Below are 24,749 nucleotides of genomic sequence, written 5' to 3' on the forward strand. Positions count from 1 at the left end.
CAGCAGGCCCTGCTGTAGTATGTAAATATTTTTCAAGGTCTGTTTTTTAACTGAAAAGCAAGGGCTTGATTCCTAGCCCCGTTCTGTGGGGCACTGGGTGTAATCCCACTGCCAAGAGGGGCTGCCATGCAGACAGGTGCCCTTAGGAAGAGGGCTGAGCCCGACTGGGCTCGTGCAGAACAAAGCCAGGTGAAAGTGAGGCCCCAGGCCCTCCGTGCTCCCCTGGCACTGGCTCCTGCACGGCCTCAGCCCTAACCCCGACACCCAGGTTTGGGTTTGCGCTCTTCTGTCACAAATGCTGCACTATTGGGTTCCTAATTTTGTATCTCCAGATTCTAGTTTTTGCCTATGCAAAAAATAAATTATGCCCAGGACTAATGGAGTATGTGATTTTTATCTGGCTATTGCACAGGTAATCTGCTCTTGGGAGAATAAGAATGAATTCTTAGCCAAAACAATGTCTCAAGGACTTATTCCTAACTCTAGAAGCCCAAGCCTCTTGGCTAAATCCCAGCTTTGATGGGAGCTGGGGGGTGGGGGTGGGGGTGCTGAGTCAGGCCTTGCCCCAGTGATTCTGGTTTCAAGAGCTGGCAGGAGAAAGTGGGGTGGCTTTATTAGCTGACTGATCCACGTTATGAAGCAGGAGGCTTTTCCTGCATCTTTAGTGCCATCTGAAGAGAAGGTAGAAAGCTACCTGCTTAACTAGTGACTGTGTCTGTCTTCAGGGCCACGACCCTCCTCCATGGGAGTCAGATATTTGCCCCTTGTATCTGTCTGGATGGCGCAAGGAAGTGGGTCCCGAGAGCCAGAATCTGCCAGCTCATGGGATCAGGTTCTGACCTTCCCCATAAATACTTCCCCAGATTCGGCATCTCTAATGGCTGCTCAAAGGGCCAGGGACAGCCCCCCAACTGGACTCAAATACGCGCGCGCCTCTTGTCCTGAGTGATAACCTGGCCCAGGGCCAGTCCCAAACTGAGAAGACAAACACTGACAGGTCAGTAGGCAGGGGCCTGCCGGAGCAGAGCAAATCCAGCCCTCCACAGGGCTTGCCCCCCCACCCCCCACTGCTCGCTGCTTTCCCCACTTCACTCCACACCTGCTCTGCCGCTAGTACCACTTTTCAACGAAGGAGACATCCCTGAGCAGTAAATGAGTCCCTGGAACTTGTCACAAGCCATTAGGGCTTGGGGCCTCTGCTCCTGCCCTATGAGGCCCGTCACATACACTCTGACTGTCTGCACCTGTTCAAATCCTATTGGCCCCTCGAGGCACAATTCACACCATCTTCTCTGTTGGTACATCCCATGACCCCAACCAAACTTGCATGTCCCCTGCCTTACGCTGTGCCAGGGAGGCCAATAAGCCAGAACAGTGGTACTGACCGAATTAAAAGATGCCACCAATGCCAACTGCACAGACAGAAGGCTCAGGATTTGCCATTTGAGATAATCAGATTAACAACTTTATTCTTTATCAACTACAAAAGGGCTGGTGTCTTGTTCCAAATGGATAGTAGGTAGGGCTGAGACCCCCTGGGGAACTTTGTAGTCCCTATTGAGGACAGTAAAATGCTGCATTCAGTCAGCCCCCTGCTAGCAGGTGTGGCCAGAGGACTACAGAGACCCAGACCAACCTCCCGAGCATCTGAGGGCAGAAGCCAGAGCTTCCAAACATAAAGTGGTTATGCTCATAGGGGCCGACGAGTTCATACAAAACGAGGTCCCACCTTTTCTGAGGTTCTACCATGGCCAAGCCCTCTGGAAACACAAATTCCACAGCCCCTGCCGCGGGGACAGAGCAGGGTTATGCTTGCCACTGGAGCCCTCCAAGTATGAAGGCGTCCGTGGGCAGCAGCCCCTGTAAGCAGAACCAGAGTCAAAAGCAAGAGGGAGACAGCCAGTAGACAAAGGAACAGGCAGGAGCCAAAGACAGACACCCCGCAGCAGCTGGCAGGGCCGGCGGGGGGCGGGGCCTGCGTCAGAACGACCCCGCCTGCCGGTGGCACTGCCCCGCTGAGCTTCCGTTTCATGAAATAGGAACATGGAACCATCACCTTCCTCAAAGAACATGAAGGGAGTGAGACGCTTGGTACAGCCCCAGCCACAGGAGAGATGCGTCGATGCCACACTTTTCCTTCCCAGCCTGTCCCCCTGCTTGTGGCCTCTACTTTGGACTTGGAAACCAACACGGGTGGGGAGCAGCGTGGGGACCGTTCACCAGACGCAGCCCGGTGCGGGCCCATCAGGGCCTCACTAAGTCGTTACCGCCCTCGTGAACATTTAACTCTTGCTGTGGAGGACACTGAGGTTCGGGGAAGGCTGGCCACTTGTCCTGTGTCACAGTTGGAGGAGGGGCCTAACCGAGAGGCTGGGCTCCCCCCACCCTGCCCTGCTCAGAAGACAGGGCTGCAGGGCAGGCAGAGCAACAGCCGTGCGGTCGGTCGTGTGGCTGCCCTGCCACCTGGAGGGGCTGGCCCGGGAACAAACTCATATTGTGTGTGCTGCTCTGGTCCGTCCATGGCCATGGGGCAGTGGTTAGGAGAAAGAGTTGGGACAAGGGGCGATGGTAGAGGGACCAGCAGTCTGGGAGGAGGAAGAAGGACGGGCTGGGGACAAGAGGGAGGCGAGGCCGAGGAAGGACCAGCCAGCAGAGTGTCTGCCTCCCTAAAGAACACATCTGCATCCATCAGCCCACCCTAAACTGGGGGCTTCAGCCCGCAGCTCAGACCAGGATTGTTAAGGCCCTTGCTGCCGTCTCTGGCCTGGCAACCCCACCCCACCGCGGGCAGCAATCCTTCCGGAGGGCTTTTTGCTCTGTGCTCGGCCCGGAGTCTTTTTCACTGCCCCTACCAGCCCTTGCCGCATCCCAGCCGGGGCTCCCAAACCTGGGGCTCAGGCCCCTCACGGCTGTGCTCCTACAGCGGTGCGCTGGGGCCATGTGGCAGGGGTGTGGTGGGAAGGAGGGGTTCCAATCCCAGTCTGGCTCAGAGGGGCACCCCACACCCCACCGAAACCAGCATGACCCTGAGCAGGTGACACTGGTCTAGGTCCTCAGTGCCCCGAGACCCAATACGATTCAGAGTCGAAGTTCAAGCAGGAGGGGGAGCCCCTGGGAGGTGAGAGCCTCCAGCTCAGCAGAGCAGGAGCCGCGCCGACCAGCCAGGCAAACGGGCTTGCCTCCGGGGGGAAGAAAAGCCAGCAGCTGTCTCTGGGTCGGAGCAAGGAGGGCCCTATCACCCCATCGCCTCTCGCCTCCATCCATCTACAGGTTGCAATTTATGAGCTTTTGGCATTACCTGTGGGGGGGTTTAAGGGGAAAGAGGGAGAGAAGAGGAAGCCAGCACTGCCCACCCTGCTGGTAGCCCAAGTCCCAGAAGGAGGCTCCCTGAGGCGGTGGCGGCGGCACTTAGGCCGGCTGCCCCCAGCCCAGTGGCCAGCCCCAGAGGGGAGCTCTGGGCCCAGCAGAGCAGAGGGGAAGAGGGCGCCTTTGGCTCCTGACAGCTCCTGAAGGGTCTCACAGAGACACACGTATGGACAGACAGATGGATGGGCAGGCGGGCAGCCATGGAGGAGGGAAGGAGAAAGAAGAAAGACTTCCAGGGCCCTGAGCGGCTACGTTCCTGCACCACGCATGAACACACACAAACACACACACACACGAGAGACAGACAGAATAAAAAGAATAAAAACTAAGGGCCCAGGTGTACAAATACTGAGTAAGGAAGAAGGTGGGCAAGAGAGTGGGAGGTGGTCAGCACTGCAGAAGTCTGGCCGCCTCCTTCAGCTTATAAATTACAAAGCCCCAGGGAACCAGGAGGTAGGGAATGACGAGGCTCCAGCTGTGGCCTGGGGGTGGCACGTGGCCCGCCTGGTGGAGCAGTGGCCAGAGTATGAGAATCCCTTGGGTGGGGAGGACAGGCAGGGGAGACTCAGCAGCCACTGGCGGGACTCACGCAGGCTCCCTGGTTCTTCACCTTGTGACGCTGGCCCCCTCGTCGCCGGCCCCCACTGCTGGGCTTGGGCTGAAAGAGAAAGGAGGAGCTGAGAAGCAGTGACCCACTGGGATGGGGGGAGGTCAGCAGAGCAGCGGGGACAGCAGGAAGACAGGGCATGAGACAAAGGGCAGTCGTCGCTGTGGTCAGGTGGAGCAAGGGCCCGCTGCTCTGCTCCCTGTCAGGCTGGGGGGCCCCGTGGGAAGGGTGCGCGCGTTCAGAGAAGCACAGAGAGAGCAGGAACCAACACCTGCCACCACGGACAGGTGGAGAGGGATGGGAATGAAGGAGCTGGAGGAAAGCTCAACGGGAGAGACAGGCAAAAGCTTCCTTCTCCAGAGGAGTCAGACAGAGAAAGACTCTGAGGGGGCGAGGTGCTGGCAGGGGATGCTGAGTGACAGCCACAGGGGCACAGGGCCCAAGGCCACGGACCCCTCAGGAGGTGCCATGTCGGGGAGAGGGCACAGGAGAGCCTCTAAGGCAGCGATTTTCAACCCATTTGGACCATGGCACACACATACGCCACACACTCACCCACACATGTAGACCATACTTACTGTTACTAGGAAAGGGAAACTTTGACATGCAGACACCAGATGCTAATCAGGACCCATCAAATAGATTTCATGGGGCCACATCTCAAAGTTGGAAAAACACTGCCTTCAGAGACAAATCACTCCCACTCTGAAAGCACGCACGTGCCTGGAGGTGTGGGGAACACCTCTGTCTAAGCACAGATGCGGCCACAGCTCTCCTCCACGTCACTGCCACTGACTACTGTGACGGGCACCCCGCCCGAGGTGGGCAGGAGCCCAGGACCGGCCCTGGAGGCACACTCACCATTGACTGCAGACTGCTGGACGAGGCTGACTGTGAAGCCCCTAGAGAGCAGGCTTCGTCACCAGGTGGGGGAGCCCCTACTGCCGGCCCTCCAGATGGGCCCCCGTCTTCTCTTTTCGTCAGGGGGCCTTTTTTCGTTGACTGCATTTTAATCTGCTGAGGCTTGGAGTTCATTGGGGAGTTGTTGGTGGTCTGGAGGAGCTGCAGGGGCCAAGGGGCTCCAGTGAGGCCGGGGCTGCAGGCAGTGACGACAGCTCAGCTGCCTGCTTCCCTGCCTCCTCTCTCGGGGGCTTCTTACTCCCCGGCCTGGCCGGTCCAGGGTCCACGGCAGAAGGGCCACATCCTGGCCCCACCCAGTGTCCCAGGCTGCCTCAGCCCAGCCTGGTAGGGCTCCATCCTGTCTCCTGCTCCAGCTGCTCGTTGCGCAGAAAGTTGGGGTCCCTTGGGCCCCTCCTATGTGGCCCAGCTCCCCAGCTGGGGCCCAGCCTGCCAGAGCCTGGTGTGCTGGACTCGAGGCTCTCTTCCTTACTAAGCTGGCTGACACTCCTCAGAACACCAACTGCATCTCCAGCCCTAGGACCCTGCTGTCCCTGGAAAAAGAGTCTGGGGCAAGTTTAACTTCAGGCCTTCCAGAAACCAAGTGAGCATCTCAGCAGCCAGAAACATGTGGAGTGTGGCTATCAGAAATCTCAAGGACCGCCCTGGCTGGTGGGGTCAGAGGGTGGGGCATCATCCCACAGAGTGAGGGGTCGCTGGTTCAATTCCTGGAAGGGGCATAGGTGTGAGTTGCAGGCCGGGTCCCTGGTTGGGGCACACACATCAATGTCTCCCTCTCTTTCTCCTTTCCTTCCCCTCTCTAAAAATAAATATGTAAAATCTTAAGAAGAAAACCTCTAGTACTATCCCCCAGGAGGCCCGCACTGTTCCAGCTCTCCCAAGGCTGGGACTGGCACCTGTGCCTGGTGCTCAGAAGACTGGCAAGGCTTCCCAAGAAGCACCTGCTAAGCTTGTGGTCTGGTGGCCCCTGGTGTTGGCTGACGGCAGGTGAGATCTGCCAGGCCATACCTTGGTGATGGTGCCCACAGCTTTGGTGCGGCCTTCCCGGAACACCAGCCGCTGGTCTATGTGTAGGTACTCAGGGGTCTTGATAAAGCGGAAGTGCACGGTGGCCTTGTCCCCAGTGCGCAGACAGTCCTTGTCCATGCTCAGGATGGTGGCTGTCTGCCTGATGCTGCCACAGTGTACTGCCAAGGAAGCCAGGTCAGGACAGGCTTGAGCCACCAGGTAGGCGCCGGGCAGCAGAGGCAGTGAATGAAAGCATGCAACACGCTGGGACTGCGGCAGGCTGAGCCCTCGGGAGGCCCAGGGAAGCCGAGGAAGCCGGGGGCCGCACTGCGATCTGACTGCGCCTCGCACCCTCCTACCCTTTCCTCCAGTTAAGACTCCACCTGCCCCTGGACCCACGCTCCTTGTTCCCGAGCACAGGGCACCGTGTTTGCATGTGCTGCCTTCTCGAGGGCAGGGCCCTTGCCTATCTCATCTTCGTCCCCAGCACCTGGCAACGCCTGGCACACTGCAGCATCCAGCAGACCCCAAGGAGGCACACGGCTGGCACCCGGTCTGCATTTGTAGGACTGAATAAACGCTACAGCTCGTGGGCAGAAAAGAGCTTCAATAAACAGGGAGGAGACCTGCCTCTTGGATGGAGTTGAGACTTGGGGGTTCCGGTCACTGGAACACTTAGTGAAGGGAGCTAGAATAGGGGGGCCTCCTGGGCTGGCAACCCTCTTAAACACCTACCCATGGCCTGGTAGCGTGGGCTGATCGTGGTGGGGTGGTGGAGGACAAGGATCTCAGCCTCAAACTCCCAGGATGCTTGGGGATTCAAACGTGGGGAAACCATCACCATGCCCTTCCGGATGGAGGAGCGCTTAATCTGAAAGAAAAGAGGGGATCCCATACCTCAGGGACACTAAGGCCTTCAGGTTTCACCCGTGGTCCTAGAGGACTAGGAGTCCTTCTGGGGCTGAGCACCATCCCGACTCGGCCTTGCCCTCACTGTGATGGACCACAGGCCTTCTGGGCAGATTCCAGGGCCCATGGGAAGCTTACACACTGCCATTTGGGGTCAGGAAAGGCTTCATGCAGGAAGTGACATTTCAGCTAGGCCTCGAAGGATGGTAAAAATCAAGTGGGGGACAAGGGAGAGGCAGGCAAGCACTGGGGGGAAGAGCAGGGCGAGCGCAACATGGCTACTGGAGGGACTAAAGAAAGTCCCACTCTGCTGGTTAACGTGGTTGGCACAGAGGGCAGGTGACCCTAGAGGCAGCACTCACCCCCAATTCCCGGGGGACAGAAGGCTGAATGGGAAGAGGATGTGGCATGAACTCCCAACAGCCCTACATAGAAGGACCCTCAACATGGCAGGGAGATGCCTATCTGACCTCACCACTGGGCTCAGGAACCCCTGCTCAGGTACTAGAGGGAAAAGCAAGCTTAGGAGGCAGGCAGGTCTGGGTTCAAGTCCTGGCTCTAGCACTTACTACCTGTGCACTCCTGGAAATGCCACTGAGGCTCTTGGAGGCTCCGTTTCCTCATCTGTAAAAGCGAGGCCGGTAACCCCTGACCTGCAGAGCGGCCATGAGGACTGGAGATGGCCCAGAGCCTAGGAAAATGTGGGCTCCCGGGGGAGTCTGGTATTACTGACACTCACCTTCTTCAGGGCAAAGGAGGCTGTCTGGCCCCCTCGCACCTCCTTGACAGGCATGCGCTTGCGATGGATTGATTTGACAGCAATGGACAGGAAGTTACCCAGAGGGTCTGGGCCTAGCAGCAGCGTGTCATTCAGCTTGATCAGGCCCCTGAGTGTTGTTCCCGACACCACTGTCCCCACACCCTGCAGAGAAGACCCTGGCCCAGTAAGTATATCCCCACTCAGCCCCTCTCCACCACAGACTCGACCCAACGCACCTCGTAGGAAGCGCCCACCCAGCCTCCCACCCCGCTCTGCCCACTAGAAGCCACTCACCGGTACAGAGTAAGTATCATCGATCTGAAACTCAGCAGGTTCTTCCTCCCGGTAGCTGGTGCGCGGGGAGAGGAGGTTGAGGAACATCTTCAGCAGATCTAGGTTCTCGCCTGTAACGTTGGAGATCTGGAATATTGGGCACATCCTAAGTGGGGGTGGAGAGAAAGGAAGACGGGAGCTCAGGAGGCCAGCTCCTGCCCGATCCAGGACGGGAGCAGCGGGAGGATCCTGGGAAGGTCCCACTGCCCCCTCGCCCCCCTCCCCAGCCTCAATCCTGGGTCTAAGGTCCTCTCCTCTTACTCAGTGTTGTCTCCAAAATCTGTCCCCTCCTCCTTGTCCCTCCACCACTGCCTCGTTTTAGGTGCTCCTAACTGCTTCCTCCTGAAGCACACCACACCGCTGAAAATCCTTAACCCCCGTACCATTCCCGAGAGAACAGCCACAGCTCTCCTCCTAACACTTCTGCAGGTTTATTCTCTTAAATTCCTATATTCTAGCCAGACGAGAGAACCTTACTTTCTCCTAAAAGCTTGGTTCTTTTCTGCCTCCACGTATTTATTTGTTCACGCTGACCCTCCTGCCTGGATTCCTTCCCTGTTACCCAACCACCAAAGCCCCCCACCCTTCAGAGCCTATCCCCAGTGCTGCTGCTTCTGGGAAACCCCTCCCAGACGGGGGCATTCGACTCCTTTCAGCTCTTGAACTTCCTGTGTCTGTTACATGTAACTATGCCTGATTTTCCGTCACTTATCTCAGTGGCCTCTGTATCTCCTATCCAGAGTGGGCCAAACTCCTTGAGATCACGAGTGTATTCCCCATAGCTCCTAGAATAGCACCCGCACAGAACAGGCACCAGAAGAAATGGGGGCAGCTGAAAAGAACCCCCTCTGCTGGCCAAATGGCGGTACTGAAGGCAGCAGCAGGGCAGAGCCACCGGCCAAAATGCCAGTCCTGCACCACAGACTAAGCCAGGAGGTGGACGGCTCTAAGCCACCCCAAGACTCTGGGAGAAGGAACAGGGTTAACTAAGGTCAGAGAGCATCTCCGACCAAGGAGCTGACCACCTTGAAGACAAGGAGAGTGCCCGAGTCAGCTCTGAAACCCCAATGCCTAAATGAAGAGTCTGGCATAAAGCAGACATCCCAAAACAGTTATGGAATCAAAGGACACAGTGACGAGTAAAGGCCTGAAAGTGGCTTGTGAGTCAAGAGCTTTTGAGAAAAACAGTATAAAAATGTATAAAAAGTTATAAAACTGGTTGTGTATCTGTCACATAGCGGCCAGGCACAGTGCTGAGAGCTTTCCGCACAGCATCTCCAAGCCCCACGGGAGCCCAGTGGTGCGGGTGCTCTTCTCACTTCACAGGTAAGGACACTGAAGTCTCAGCTGAGATCCCAGCCCCGGCGAGGCTGCCTCCTCAGACCCCGAGTCCCCTGAGACAGCCCCTGGCCACACAGCCCGCCCGGGAGCCCTTGTGCTGAGGCCACGACAGCCTGTTTCGTCCGTCGTCTGTGCCTGCCCAGGAGTGGGCGCGCCGACCCCGTTACCTCTCAGAGCTGAAGTTGGAGGCCGTGACAATCACATCGTCCTTGCTCTGCACCAGCACAGGGATCTTCCGGCAGCCGGGAGACTTCAGCAGGCGCTGTAACAGCTTCAGGGTTTCTTAAAGGGTGAAATGAACAGAATTAGGGGGATGCAGCCTTCCCTTTGGCCAGGCTTCCAGGGCAAACCAGGTCCACTCAGTACCGCTGCGAGCAGGAGACAGACAGAGTTAAATGCCACGACGCCTGGAGAAGCAGAAAGGAAGGTCAGCGCTGCGGGTGGACGTGCGCTAGTTAGAGCACAAGCAGAGCGCAGACGAGGCCTGTCTGCTGAGGTCACGGGTCTGAAACCCGCTGGGTTTCTCTAGTCTCTAGAAGACCCACATCCTGTAAATGACTACGGGGTCTTATTATAAGGACAATGTTCTCAGAATACTCTGCTTCCTGGGAAAAAAAAGCATCTGACAAAAGGATCTCTAGGACATTCAGACACATGCAGAGGTCCTTAGGAGGCCCTCCAAAAGGACATCTCTCCATTTCTCTTCTCCCACCCGTGGCAACGAGGGAGAAGAGCATGAAGGCCTAGTCCTGCAACCGTTTCAAAGCCTTTGGTGGCAAAAGGTTATCAGACCTCTGCCCCAACATTGCCACATACATCCAGCTTAGGTAGCAAAACCCAATGCCCTCTGTCTGGGGTCATCTGAAAAGAGGTGCAGGATTAGAGATCTTAAGAATCTTGTATTTGATCCTGACTGGTGTGGCTCAGTGTGCTGGGCATCGTCCCATAAACCAAAAGGTCGCTGGCTCGATTCATGATCAGGGCACATGCCTGGGTTTCAGGCCAGGTCCCTGGTCGGGGCGTGCAAGAGGCAACCAATTGATGTTTCTCTCACACATCCATGTTTCTCTCCCTCTTTCTCCCTCCCTTCTCCTCTCTCTAAAATAAATAAAGAAAATCTTTAAAAAAGTAAAGAAAGAAAAAGAAAAAGAAAGAAAAGAATCTTGCACCTGCCTTTGACCAGGTAGTTCAGTTGGTTAGAGCACTGTCCCAATATGCCAAGGTTGTGGGTTCAATCCCCAGTCAGGCATATAAAAGAATCAACCAATAAATACATAGATAAGTGGAACGACAAATTGATGTTTGTTTTGCTTTTCTCTCTCTCACTCTAAAATCAATAATAATAAAAAAAGAAGAATCTTGCATTTGGAACCAGAAAGAACAAAGCGCAGAGGATAACTCTAGACTATGCTCAGACCAAGAGATGAACAGGGGAGAAAGAAGAGTCTGGGCTGATCAAAAATTCAGCCCAGGCCTGAGCACAAGGTAAGGAAGCAGAAGATTCTGGGCTGAAGTCCTGGCAGCAGACCACCAAGGAGCCACAAGGGGTGACAGCCCCAAACAGACTGCTGCTAGCCAGAGGCTTCACTTACCTTGCAGGATGTTAGCAGGACACATGTCAATCTTGGTGACCACCACAAAAACAGGCACATTGAGTGCCAATGCCAAGCCCAGGTGCTCCTTGGTCATCCCCACGATGCCAGCATTGCTGCCCACCTGCCCCAACATGGAAAGAACTGTCAGGGCAAGGGAGATAGATTGAGCTTACTGCTGGGTTGGTAAAGAGGCGCAAAGAATGCTGGAGAGCCCTGGCTGGTGTGGCTCAGTTGACTGAGCACTGGCCTGCCAATTTAAGGGTTGCCGGTTCGATTCCCGGACAGGGCACATTGCTGGGTTGCGGGCCAGGTCCTCGGTTGGGGACACACAAGATGCAACCACACATTGATGTTTCTCTCCCTCTCTTTCTCCCTCCCTTCTCCTCTCTTCAAAAATAAATAAAAGTAAAACCTAAAAAAAAGAATGCTGGAGTAAGAGAGCGCGCCCATCTCTGAGGCCTCCATCAGAATAGGACACCGGGCGCACCGATCCGCATTCCCACATCCCTACCAACACTTCTTGACTGAGGACAGCCATTCTCACAGGTGTGACGTGATATCTCATTATCGTTTTAATTTGCATTTCTCTGGTGATTAGTGATGTTGAGCATCTTTTCATATGTCTACTGGCCGTTCCAGTTTCTCATGCATCCTCCAGAGATATTTTGTAATCATACCAGCAAAAGTATATATATTCTCTCCCCCCAATTTCAAACATTCAGAAAAGTTGAAAGAATAGTATAATGAATACCATAAATTCACCACTCAGATTCAACAATATTTTGCCGTACTTATTTGTTTGTAATGGACGTGTGTGGTTTTCTGTCTGTTTTTGTTTTTTTGGCTGAATCATTTGAAAGTAGATTAGATATTGTGACTCCTCACCCCCAAGTACTTCGGCACACAGGTCCTAAAAGTAAGAACTGTCTCCTGCTGTTATCACAATGAAGATGAGCCAAGAGCTTCCTAACATCATTCAATAAATATCTAGTCTATAAGTACTTATACTTCTCAGGTGTTGCCCAAATATCTTACATCTGTTTTTTTCAAACAGTGATCTGTACCCCATTTTTTGAATGGTAGTGTGTCATATACACCTTGCTTTTTACCCCTTAAAAACTGAGGTGCCTGGACACCTAATACATGCTAGTTGTGTGCTGGGCCTTTCACAGATGTTAGGACATTTAAACCTCAAGCGACCCTCTGCGGTAGACACTGTTATCCCCCCCATTTTATAGCTGAGCAGAGGGAGCGCAAGCACGCCCTGGGGAAAGCAGGGGCGGGCAAGAGCTGCGGCTCCACAGAAAGCACCACAGTGGTCTAGATATTTTAAAGAGTCTCCCTCCCCTGGTAACTGATTGCCATGGAATAATAAAAAAATATTTCATTATTTTCTACAGAAAATTTTTAATATTTGAATCACAACCTAAAAGTCAGTTACTAATATACAATATTTCACCTGGGTGAAGATATTTCCAATAACTAGCCTTGCTTCCTGTAGCTCCATCAGAAAATGCTCATTTTAAACTGATTGATTTCTATACCTTTCTCAATACCCACCCCACCTCCGCCACCCCGCGTGCCCCACACACGCCCTATGGAGCAGCTCTCCTGAGCTCAGTCCCAGCTGGCAATGACCCCTTGCAATGACCGAGGGCATGGGAGATGAAGTCACACTGAGATCCCAAGAGCCCTGGGCAGACAGCCAACAAGTCTTCACCACAGGCTCTGCCTCTCTTCAGTCTCTAGTTTGGGGATATGTTTTCTGAGAACCTGTGTTTGTGGGCACCTTGGTAGAGTTTGCTCTGAACAGAGGCTTGTGTTTACGACACCTATTAATGCCAGCAGCTGCAGGAATTGGGATATGGGGAAGGGTTCGAGAAGGACTTGCCAAAGGGACACTGGGTTGCTAGCTCCCTCTGTGACAGTTGTGAAGCTGGCACCAGGTGGTGGCCCCGCAGACTTCCACTCTGCCCGGGAAGCAGGACCCAAATACTACACAAGCTGAGCAACATGATCCAACACAGAGGCCTCTGCCCCCTTTCCTTTTCAGTTCATCTACGTAAATGAACTGCTTACAGATCTTCTCCCACTAGACGGGAAGCGCTAAGGGAGCCCAGGCCGGCCCCGTTCACTGCTGCATCCAGGTTGAGCGTGGTGCCGGGCGCGCAGCATCCTCTCAACAAGTACCCATCCCAGGCTTTGGAAGAGGCCCCCTCTCAGGCCCCTCTTGATTGCTGTCTGTGCGCGCCTCCATTTCTTCCCCAGCCTCCCCTCTCTGAGAGTGCCACCTGGTGTCACCTCCTTGAAGCAGCCCAGCCCCACAAGAAAACATTTCTGAAGGTAATAAGTAAGGCCCAGAAGAAATCCTCCCCTATGTCTCTCCAAAAATGATAGGTCTGCAAATACCTTCATTTTTTCCTTAGGGGATCCCTTCTGAGTCTCACCTAGGAGATCAAGTGACATCCTCTGAGAAGACTACAGAGCTCAGAGGACGGGGCACCCCTGGCAAAACTTGTCACCCTTATCCAATGTCAGAGCCCCAAGCCAACAGGCTTCAGCCTCAGAGCAAGTCCACACGCCTGCACACGCCACACCCTCCACCCTCGAGTCCCGCTGCTGCCCCGCCTTCTCAGGGGCGCCTGGCACTTACCATGAGCATGCAGAAGTCGGGCAGGTGGCCCGTCATGCCAAAGACAGTGGTCTTCAGGTACTTCTCATGGCCAGCCAGGTCAATGAAGGTAATCACTTTGGTAGATTTCTCACAGATCTTCGTCCACTCCAGGCTGCCGCCGTGGCTGTCTGGCTTGTTCACCACGTTGCCTTCACTGTCAAAGCCCAGGATGTCATTGCCAACGCTGCTGGTGCGACCGGATTCAATCTCGTGTTTGTGGCGGAAGAGTTTCTGGCGGGCAAAGCCACGGCCATTGTCCAGCTCCCCATGCGTCAGGACCCCCAGAAGCGTGCTTTTGCCGGCATCCACGTTTCCCACTACTGCAACCCTGCGTGTACATGAACCCACACACCCACGTGAGTTAGTGGGTGAGCAAAGGGGAAGCCGCTGAGTCTGTAAGGACTGGCTTGCCCCCGAGCCTCTCCGGCTCGCGGTGCCTCCTGTTCGTGGATAAGCATGCTGGGAATGTTCCTGCAGGTATTATCCGGGGACTAGACAGGTATTCAGGAAGGAACTGGGCCCCCACCACAGCGCCTTTCTCCCTTAACTTCCACTGGTTTCCCCAAAGCTGCCGGGCAGGGGCCCTAAAATGCTCTCTTCACCACCCCGGTTTCTAGCCTCACAGGCTGAAAAGGAAATGCAGCCCACGGAGCTTGTGGCTGGCCGCTCTCCCACTCCCCGAACGGAAACATTTCGGCCAGGGGGAGTGCAGAGATACAGAAAGGCTCCATCACATCTACGGATACTCTTTCCGTGCCTCACAAGGGAAGCCCGGGACCCCGAGGCCGGGCCGTCCTGAGGCCTCCTCACCTGACCTCCAGGAAGTCATTGTCGCCCACTCGCTTCCGGACCAGGTAATCACGCACACGGCCCCCAGCTTCTTGCCGCTCCCGCAGGAGGATGACGTCAGCCTCTATCTGTTCTGCCATGCTTTTCACCGTGGCGTACGAGGCCTCCATGTCAGCTTCGCTCAGCCCGTACTCAGTCCCATCTGGTGACGAGAGCCCGGGCATCAGTGTTCCAACAAGCCAGACGGTCCTCCCCTAACAAGGGCCGCACCCAGGCAGCAGAGAAGAACACGGCTCTCCCTACTGGACACTTCTAAAAACCTTGGGCCCACACAGCCGATAAAATATTAGCGTTACAGCCTTCTCCATTAAGCAGGGCACTCCCTAATTCCTTCAACAGCAACCCCTGAGACTCTCCTGGGTTTTAGGCCAAGGCCTCATGCAGAGTCCTGGGAATACAGGTGCCCTTAGCGGGCTGACAGCCCGGCGGGAGAGACAGGAAATTAATTAACTGCTGTAAACACTATACGTATTATACAGAACTGAACAAGGGAATGTAAAGTGTGAGCTACCCGCACTGCCTGGGGAAGCTGAAGACAGTGTTGCGGGTGCTGGGTCTCTGCGTGTGAAAATGGGCCCACAGAGGAAGGAGGAGAGGCGTCCAGGGCAGAGCAGCTGAGCACGGAGCATCGCAGATCACAGCCCACCCAGGAACCGGGAAGCAGCTCGGTGTGTCAGGGAGCAGGATGTCAAGTGGCAGGAGACCACACAAGATGCAGAAGCGGTTATGCAGACAGACATTAGCGGCAAAACACAGTGGGAAGCCTTGGGGGTTTAGGCAAGGGGGTAACATGATCCTATCAAGGTGTGTTAGAAAGATCACTTGGGCAGCAGTAGGAAGTGCGCACTGACAAGTGGGAGACCAGAGAGGGGGAGCCCAGTTAGGAAGCCATTCTCATAATCCAGGGAAGCAATAATGAGGACAGGAGACGAAGGAAAATGGGGAGAGGATTCAAGAATGATTTTAGGGATAGAGTTTTAACTGAGGTAGTTCAGGTGAGATGTCCAGCAAGTAGATGGAAAAACGAGTCTGAGCTCAGGATGAGGAAGGGAGGAACCAATCAACCACTCACGTACTGAGAGCCTACTGTGTGACAGTTCCCATCAGGTGCTTGCCACATGGTGTTGTAATTCCCACAATAACTCCCTTTAGCCTCTGGCTCTAGGAGCACCCCTGCTCCTTCCCTAGGCTAATCCCTCAGCATGGGCACAACCTCTTCCCTTCTACTGCCTCCCAAAGACCTTGAAGCACCCTCTCTCACCCTCTTCTTCCTCCACCCACTCATCCCCTTACACACAAGCTCGTCATTCCTAAACTAGGGAAAGAAAATTCATCCCCTCTTCCCTTGCCTCTGAATATCTCCTGAGCCACCATCTCCTCTGTTCCTTCTCCTAACAAACAACCATCCCAAAAGAGTAACTGGGACTTGTTGACAATCACCAACCTACTCTCTGCATCTAGAAGAAACTAGTTTTCAAGTCACCAAAGGCCTTCTACCCACTCACCCAATGGCCCTCCGTTGACTCCAGTAGCACGTGACATGGCTGGCCACCCTATCTCGGCGCCATGAAGCGCCTCCCACCCACCCTGCTTGCCCCGTGCATGAACTCTCCTGATGCCCATCTCCAGCTCTCTGGTTCCTCTTTCTCTGTCTGCTCTGCTGGCTCTTCCTGCTTGTCTTTTCCAGCAGTGAGCCAGGGGCCCTCCTCTCTATCCTGAGCATTCCCCTTGGCTAGCTCATACTATGGCTACAAAAGGCATTTCTAAAACTACAAGAAACATTAATTTCTAGCACTGTCCTCTTTCCAGAACTCCAGACCGAATTCCCAATCGCCTGGATGACTCCTGGAAGCCCAATGTCTATCTAAACTCAGCAACCCCATCCCCTCCCTTTAAATAAGTGCAAAAAAACTAGCACAAATTAATAAATCTTTTTAGTCCTCACTGCAACCCTATGAGGCAAGGACCACTCTTCCCAGTTAACAGTGGGGTACAAAGAACCCAGAGAGGACTCAGAGCTGGTAGGGAGCGGAGAGGCCATGTGAGCTTGGGCCTTCTGATTCCAAACCTAGAGCTTTTTCCTCTGGCAAGTGTGCTTCCTAACGCCAGACCAGTTCCTCCTCTGCTAGGGATGACACCATCCTTCTGATCACCCAAACTTCATACTCATCCCTCCAGTCCTGCCAATTCTGGCCTCACACCTGCCCTTCTTCCTTTGTGCCCACTCTCCTCTTTTTGCCAACCCCATGCCACAAATCCGATTCAGGCCCTTATTCCACTGGTCACCACCATAGGCCCCTAACCGGCCTTAGCAAATCCAAATCCAGTCTGTTCCCTCCACCCACCGTGTGCAGACCCAGGCCCGAGTTTGTATACAAAGCACAGCTTTAATGCGGTCACATCCCAGTCCAAGCCTTGGGAGGGCTCCCCAGGCCAGCAGCATGCACCTGCAATTCCATTAAGGTCCCCTCCACTTATTCCACAGCCCCTGCTCGGTTTTGTCCCACCCCTCCCCATGTTCCCTGTCCATCCCCAGCTCTATGCCTTTGCTTGTGTATTTCCTATCACCAAAAGCCCATCAGCACATTCTGCTCCCTTATGGCATTTACCACGTACCACACCTCGTGGAATAGTTTTCATGTCTTCCCCCACATACATCAGCATCTTCAGGACAAGGGACAACTCAAATACTCCCTGGATACCCCATCGGGGATGCCTTTCCCATGGAAAGCCCTCAAGTGTTTGTGAAATGGAAAGCGGACAAAGGAGAAGTCGGCTGAGGACTTGCTGAATGCGTGGCCAGGGAGCTCTGGACGTCTGGGTTAGAAAAGAACTTGCTGGAAGTGGTCCTCAGAGAAGGCCTCCTAGCCCGGCCATTCTCGCCAGATCCCCAAACTTCCTGGTTCTGACACAACAAAGAGCAAGGCTTTCCAGTCCTGGTCCACAACAGGGGCCAGTCACCACTGTCGCCTCGTCCAGCGAGAGCTCCCAGAAAATGCGCCCAGGCACGTTACCCTCCCCAGCACGCACGGCATTCCTCAGTCAGTAGGAGTGGAGACAAAGGCCGAGGAGAAGAGCCCCAGGAGGCCAAACAGTCACCCACGCGCCACCCTGAATGAGGCTCCTGTCCTGCCATCTGACCCACCCTCTCTATGTGCCCTCTCCTGCTCAGCGTGATGCAAACGTCCTCCAGGCCTTCAGGATACAAGTCTAAACTCCCCGGCATGACGTTCAAAGACCCTCAGGACCTGGGCCCACACTCCTCACTGACACTCCCAACCTCACATGCCACACGCCTACTTAGCCGAATCACCACTGGTACCCTGAATACCCTGCAAATGCCAGCGCCTCTGTCTGTGCCTTTGCGCATGCAGCTTCCTCGGCTCACTCCCTGCTGCCTCCATTTACCCAGAAAACTCCTACTCACCCTTTAGGACCAATTCAAGGGGCACTTCCTCTTCGAAGCCTTTCCTGACTCCCCACAAAGGCTCAACACACTCCTCTTTTGTTCCCTGAACATTGAATACAGCGCCTGGCTCTTAGAAGGTCATGACTTCATATCTGACAAATTAACAAGGTTCTTTTGGAAAGAAATCTCAAGATAAATCAACTATAACCTGGAATCCTTAAAAAATTATTACTGCAATTACTAATACTAGCTGACATTTATATAATGCTTACTATTATGCTGAGTATTAACCTTCACCATGACACTACTATCCCCAGTTTAAGATAACTTAAAGAGCCAGGAGGCAAACTCAGACCTGCCGGACTCCAGACCCTGAACTAACTAGGAGGCCCAGTTGCCTCCTTTTAAAAGAGCAATCTTAAATTAGGAATGTATACTTATAAAAAGCACATCCCTCTGTACCGCTTGAAATTTTTAAATGTTTAACTTATTCATACAAAATTTCTCAGAGGTAGGGTGGTGAAGGATGTCATCTTCATTTCACAGGCAAAGGAAGTGATAAACAGAGGCAAGCACAAGGCACACACAGGAAGCAGGTAATGAAGCCGACCCCTGAGGGCTTTACACCTGGTTTAGTCCTTTATTTGATCTCCAACTTGTTTAACTAGTTCTGACCTCCAAAGAAGTCCAGCAGGAAGGAGTCACTATGAATCTAATAGCATCCAATCGAGAGATGCAAAGATAATGCTTGGGTGTGTAGATGTGTTAATGAATGTTTGACATCTTATGCTTTGCTATGAGAGGGTTAATTAGTTGTGAGTTGCCAAGGTATGATAAAATTCACTAAGAGTCCACATTAAGGAATTGGGGAGGGAGGTGTCTTAAGAATCTGTGTCTTCAAGGAATAGTACCACACTCATCAAAACCGATCTAAATGTGGCTTCTTCAATTCTACAAGCATGAAGTGGTCTCCGAGTGGTCCATCCTATTACAGCAGGCCAGATGTACACCTGGCACAAAAGCTTTCAAAAGGTTACCAATGACCCCCTAGTCACCAAATGAAATGGCTTTTTCTGAACCTGACTCTCCCTGCTATCTCTCTAGCATTTGACAACTGCTGACCAACTCTGTCCCTTTCCAGACATGCAATCTCTTGGGGCCAGCCTTCTTAAAGGTGATAAGACCTGAAACCTGGGAGGTGGCAGCAAAGATGGAAAGGAAAGGATAGATAAGAAAAATATTTCAAAGTAAGGCAGAGCAGTATTTGGAGATTAGGCCCTTCTTCCCTGTGTTAGTCACTCCTGCAGAATTTCCAAATATTGTTTTCTACTGAGGTTATTTGTATACACACCATCTTTCCTTCTCGGGACAGAGACCAGATGTTAGTATTCAAAAGTGCTTTGCAATAGAACCAAGCCCTTAGAAGACACTTAATAGGTATTTGTCAAATAAAGATTGATTCTGAGGTTTTTTCCCTCTTAAACTCAGGCTACAAAAGAATTATTATCTGCCTTTACAAAGCCTACATTCACCAAAGAGAACTGTTCCTTTAATGCTGCACTGAGCCCTACTGAGTTTTCCTGCAAAGATGACAGACAAGTTCTGGTGCAGGCTACATTCATCATCATTAACAAGCCCCGCTGCCATTTCGGCAAAGATAATGTCATAAGGAAGATGAGTGTAAGTAGGCCTTTGTATTCAAAGTATAAACTAGGAATGACCAGCAGGGGGAAAAAATGCCTAAGATATAATCCAGGATTCTGCTATGGAGGCTGCCTTCCTCTCAACAGTCCCATTAGGATGGAATAAGCGGGCTGGAGCACAATAACCAGCTCCTAACAGCAGGCGGCAAGCCTACGTGTCTGATGGGATCTCCCAGGGAGAAGAGAGGGCTTCTGTCAGCACAGCGAGCCATGCCGGGTGGTCAGTGTGGTCTGGGGCAAGGAGGCCTTGCTGAAGAGAGGAATTCTGGGTGGCCGCCTCTGGCTGACATCAAGAAGGGTCACGGAACTTTTCTGCTAAGCAGACAATAGGAAGCAATGGGATCTGTAAACTGGGCCAGAGGGGGAGACCTGCAGCTGCCCAGGGAAGGCGTAATTCTAGACCTTTTTACAGATGGAGTGCTGGAGGTAGAAAAGAAGCATCTGTAAAACCGCTTGGAAAGTGAATCTTTCAAGTCAAGCATGTTATGACCACTAAGGTGGGAATTCACGTTATCACGTTGTACTTTTATGTCCTCCCCAACAGTGCTGCAGACACTGAACAAGAAAAGTGTGTAAAAGATGGAACATGTGCTCTAAATAATTTTTTTTAAATAAAGTGAAAGGAAAACTATGCTCACCTGATCCCTGCCCAATGACATATATGGTCTCTCCGCATCCCTCGTCCATCCTCTCCCACATCTGCCGAAGTAGGCTGTCATACTGCTCTGATGTAGGGCTCACTAGAACCAGCTAGAAGAGAAACCAACAGCCTTAGGACCACACTTACTACAAGAGCACCACAGCCAAAGCAGATCAACAGCCTGACCAAAGACCCTGACTGAACCCCACAGCACCTGAGTCTAAATTAGCTACAAAGCCCCCTCATGCCCTCTCTGCCACGCGTTAAATAGCCTTTGAGCCTACGGCCTTATGTGGGCTGAGATTTATAATGTTCTGAAATGACTATGTCTGAAACACAAGCACGGAAAAGAGGGCGTGAGCAGCCTTACACAGGAGGGGAAAGACCAACAAAAACTGAGAGTCTGACACTGTGGATAGAAATTGACGAGTACTGCTTCACACCTACATGCCAACGTCTCCTGCCTGCAGTGGGCACTACAGGACAGAGGTCTCCGGTACTGCCTCGACCTCCACCTAGGACCAATGGCTGCCATAATAACAAAAGAATTCTGTCCCATCTTGCCTTGGCTATCTTGATTTTTTTTTTATTTTTATTTTTTAGGGATCAGCAGTAAAAACTGCCACAAGGCTTATCTTCATCAACAAAACACCATTACCACTAAGATGGGTATTAGCACCATCGTTTTACAAATTTGGGCCAATAGCATGAAAGTATCAACCACTTATTTGGGAAGGCCAGTTACCAATAGGTATGTCAGGTCCCATTCTCTAACCACTCATGTGTGACCTTGGACGAAGAACTTAACCTCTCTGAGTCTCATTTTTTCAATCTACAAAATATAGACAATACCACCTGCACCCTAAGGCCACTGTAAAGACCAAATAAGGTAACATGTAAGCAGTTAGTCCACAATTCCATAAATAATAAGTACAGTTTTCTCCATCATTATTAAAAAAAAACCCTTCTTTGATGAAACTAGCCACCATAGTTTACTAATTGTTTCTCCCTTTGGAAACTTTCAGAGCCTAAGTGTATAAACTTACAGTTTCTAATCTTTTCCTCAGGAATCAATCTATCGACCTATCCCTTCTTTCCTTCTCTCTCACTTCAATATCACCAATATTCATATACAAGGTCTGTCTGGAAAAAGCCCAGCCATTGTTAATACAAGAACGGTTTGTGTGACATCAATGTCACCTGGCAGCCAAGGAGAGTGGGCTGGAATGCATGTGTGTAAACAATGACGACTTCACTGTACTAGTCGGTGGGGGCAGTAGATGCTGCTGAGTGAGCATGTGTACTGTGTGGCCATCGCATTCAAAAAGACTGAGTAGAGGAACAAAACTGCATCCAATTTTGCACTGAGCTTGAACATTCCTCTGTGAAAAGTATTTGGATGACTCAGAAGGCCGCAGCTATGGGCAACTGGTGATTGGCAGCTTCATCATGACAATGCGCCCGCTCATGCATCACGTCTCATGCAGAGTTTTTTGGCAAAATATCAAATCACTCAGTGACTCAGCCCCCCTACAACCCAGATTTGGGGCCCTGTGACTTCTGGCTTTTCTCCAACTAAAATCACCTTTGAAAGGGAAGAGATTTCAGACTGTCGATGAGATTCAAGAAAATACGATGGGGCAGCTGATGGTGACTGGGAGAACTGTGTGAGGTCCCAACTTTGAAGGGGACTGAGTGAGGCATCACTGTCCAATGTACAATGTTTCCTGTATCTTGTATCTTCTTCAATAAATGTCTCTATTTTTCATATTATATGGCTGGGTACCTTCTGGACAGACCTAGTATATAGCTTCTCAACTTGAAAATAGTGAGGCAGACTTTACCAGCTCTGTGATGAAGTAACACTTCCCTACTCTGGAACATTAAATAAGTTGGTCAGGAAATGAAGGTATTACTCTGCAACTGTGCCCTGCAACTTCCCACTGTTTTTAGGTTTCTTCAGCATCTGGACCATGAACTGATATCCACCATGTCTGCTTGAATCAAGCACATCTCTGAACAGTTCCTGAGTTGACTCATCAGAGCTGGTACTTGTAACTTGAGTGCTGCCCTGTCACACTGTCACACACATCTCCCTGACCTTCCCTCTCTCCCAGCTTGGCCATCCTCATTATGGCATTAGAGGCACCAGACAGGACTGGCTTCTAAGTGCTCCGCTGACACTAGAGGGAGAAACAGCAGTTGAAACTTGGTTGCTTAGGTTACAGAGACATGTTTTCTCCAGTTGTGGCCAAGTTTCATGCATTTTGCCACTAAAGACTGAAAAGTCACAAATATCTCTACTGCAATTTTCCAACAATCGGTAGGAGTGGGTATTGGTGTTCTATCTTCCATTGTCTGCTATTAATCTGCCCAGGGAATGATCAGTTATTTAGTTTAATTCAAACATTTACTAAGTGGTTTATATTAGACACTATACTAGGTGTTTTATATACATCTTTCGTTTTTACAACCACCTTTACTTAAAAGATGATGTAGCTGGAGAACTGAGAGGTTAAGAAACTTTCCCAAGGTCACAGAGCCTTTTTTAAGTGGCAAGGCAGGAAAGGAATCTGTTTAAAAAAAAAAAAAAATTCAACCAAGTAAATTTGAAGATCTAATTGGCTTTATTGAACAGTTCATGAATTGTGCAGCATCCCATCTAGTATATAAGAGACCTGCTCGGAGTAGTGCAAAATGGAAGATTCTTATAGGCACCTGGGCAGGATAAGAAAGTTATTTGGGGGGCGGGGGGAGTGTTACAGGGCAGGTCACCAGTTTTGGTGGGGAAAGGCAGCAGAGGGCTCTTATGCAGATTACCTCTCTAGTGTCCATGAGGAAATTACAGTTTAGTATTCCACACATAGGAGGGGCTTAAACTGCAATTAAGTCTTAGTTTGCCCTCATGGGAGCAAGTGACCCCACCTAGGACCTGTCTCTTTTGTTAACAGAACCCAGCAACGTCTGACTCCCAAGTTAGCATTCTTTCCCTTAACAATGTTAAGCACCTTCAAAACACCAGTTACATCTTATACTTACTTTTTTATCCCTCACAATGCCAAGTAGGTCAGACCTTAACTCCTGCCCACCTTCTCAAGAGCTCAGAAGACACGAATTGAAACGTCCTTCATTATTCCGTTCACATAAGTTGTATTTCCACTCTCAGGATGGCAAAAGTATGGGTCATGTCCATCTTTCAATTTTGTTTTGGGAGGATTCGTAAAGAAGACATAACTCAGACATTCTTCTGCCCGACTGGACTGAACGACTACTTTCTGTTTCCTTTCCATACACCAGTAAGAGACGCCTCCCCGCTCCCTTCGAGGACCTGATCCTCCCGCGCCTCCGCTCCCCCACCCAAACCACCGCTCAGGGGGTGCCGCTGGTGTCGGGCACCCGCGTTCCACGTGGCGGAGCCGAGGGGCTGTGATCTCCCCCCGGAGCCGGACGGCGGGAGGCCCGGTCCGCAGCACTGCCGGGGCAAGGACGGCGGTGGGGGGAAATGGCCCGAGGGAGAGCCTGGGCCGCGGCAGGTGGTCGGGCTCAGACCCTCTCACCGCCACCGTCGCCCCGGAGACAGCTCAGCCCGCTGCCCTGTCCCCTTGGGCTCCGGGTCCCCTGTAGCGCGAACGCCGGCGCCCAGGCCTACCTTGCTGGTGAGATCCAGCTCCGATTCGCCGTTGAGCGCCTCGCCATCCTCGCTGCAGTCCGAGTCGAAGCCGCTGTGAAGCCGGGCGGCAGCCGCTGCGGCCCTGGACGCCCCCGGGGAGCTAGGCTCCGGGGCAAACATAGACGCTGGGACCGGCGAGTCCATCAGGGAACGACTCCGCTCCGCCGCCATCTTTAATAACTTAGGCTAATTCGTACCCGGCCTCCCATCCCTCCCAGGCTTATTTGCCTAATCTATGCGTATCCCCGCCCCACACTTTATCGGAATAATTTATGCAAAACTTTTCCAGTCGCGTAGATGGTGACACCTATCTCTAGCTAAGAAACAATCGGCTAGACCGCTCAGCCACCAATCACTGCAGCCTTTTCAAGTACCTAATGAATAATTAATGAGGCCCAAACCTCAACAACAAATATTTGAGACGTCACACGCTGGGATTGCGGCTCGGGAGGAGGCAGCACAGTGTACACGCCACGAGTTGAGCCAGAGCCTTCCAGCCAACGGGAGCAGCGCAGAGTATGATTGACACGATAGCTATCCAATGAGAAGGAGTATACACACGTTTGCCTACACCTCTCTATACTCTCATTTCCAGAGGCAATGCTCAACTTCCAAATCCAACCGCCAAACCATCGGCACCCAGGGCCTTTGAATGATGGACTGGGTCAAGGCCCAATCCAGTCGTCGGATAGGTCCCGCGCCTCGGGCCACCGCCCACGGAGATAGTAAACTGCGCAAGGCTCGTGCCACTCAACTCCATGACTCAGGGCAGTCCCTAGAAGACCGAGGTCAGATCTGCTGGCAACCTCCAGGCAATTTTGATCGTAGGATCAGATCGATGCCTGGAATACTACAGCAGCCAGCTCGAGGCAAATAGTTAAGTGCTGACCTTAGGGAGAATTCTCCATTCACTACGTCTGTGGAATTCCCTGGCTGGTTTGGCTCAGTGGATTGAGCGTCGGCCTGC

The 24,749-nt window shown here is 52.4% G+C and overlaps 1 protein-coding gene across 1 annotated transcript; it reads right to left on the reverse strand.

The window, feature by feature from the left end:
• Positions 1-3,667: 3,667 nt before the first annotated feature.
• On the reverse strand, positions 3,668-23,990 carry GTPBP1 (GTP binding protein 1). The gene is made up of 12 exons (XM_090272418.1): positions 23,762-23,990; positions 20,111-20,222; positions 14,322-14,502; positions 13,491-13,839; positions 10,835-10,958; positions 9,410-9,524; positions 7,863-8,007; positions 7,548-7,730; positions 6,635-6,770; positions 5,900-6,078; positions 4,835-5,035; positions 3,668-4,024 (listed from the first exon to the last, which is right to left on the reverse strand). The coding sequence occupies exons 1-12, from the start codon at positions 23,951-23,953 to the stop codon at positions 3,932-3,934; spliced, it is 2,010 nt and encodes a 669-aa protein (XP_090128544.1). The 5' UTR covers positions 23,954-23,990; the 3' UTR covers positions 3,668-3,931.
• Between the last annotated feature and the right edge of the window lie 759 nt (positions 23,991-24,749).

This window comes from Furipterus horrens, unplaced genomic scaffold (genome assembly GCF_987537825.1).
Source record: "Furipterus horrens unplaced genomic scaffold, mFurHor1.1.pri manual_scaffold_4, whole genome shotgun sequence".
Lineage (NCBI taxonomy): Eukaryota > Metazoa > Chordata > Mammalia > Chiroptera > Furipteridae > Furipterus > Furipterus horrens.

Bases quoted from the DNA above. Each gene is read 5' to 3' on its own strand.
- GTPBP1 (XM_090272418.1), bottom strand. From the start codon at position 23,953: ATGGCGGCGGAGCGGAGTCGTTCCCTGATGGACTCGCCGGTCCCAGCG. The intron at 7,731-7,862 runs GTGAGTGGCTTC...TCTTCTCTGCAG, and splicing joins ATGATACTTACTCTGTACCG to GGTGTGGGGACAGTGGTGTC. The intron at 6,079-6,634 runs GTAGGTGTTTAA...CTTCCTTGGCAG, and splicing joins CCCACGCTACCAGGCCATGG to TACACTGTGGCAGCATCAGG.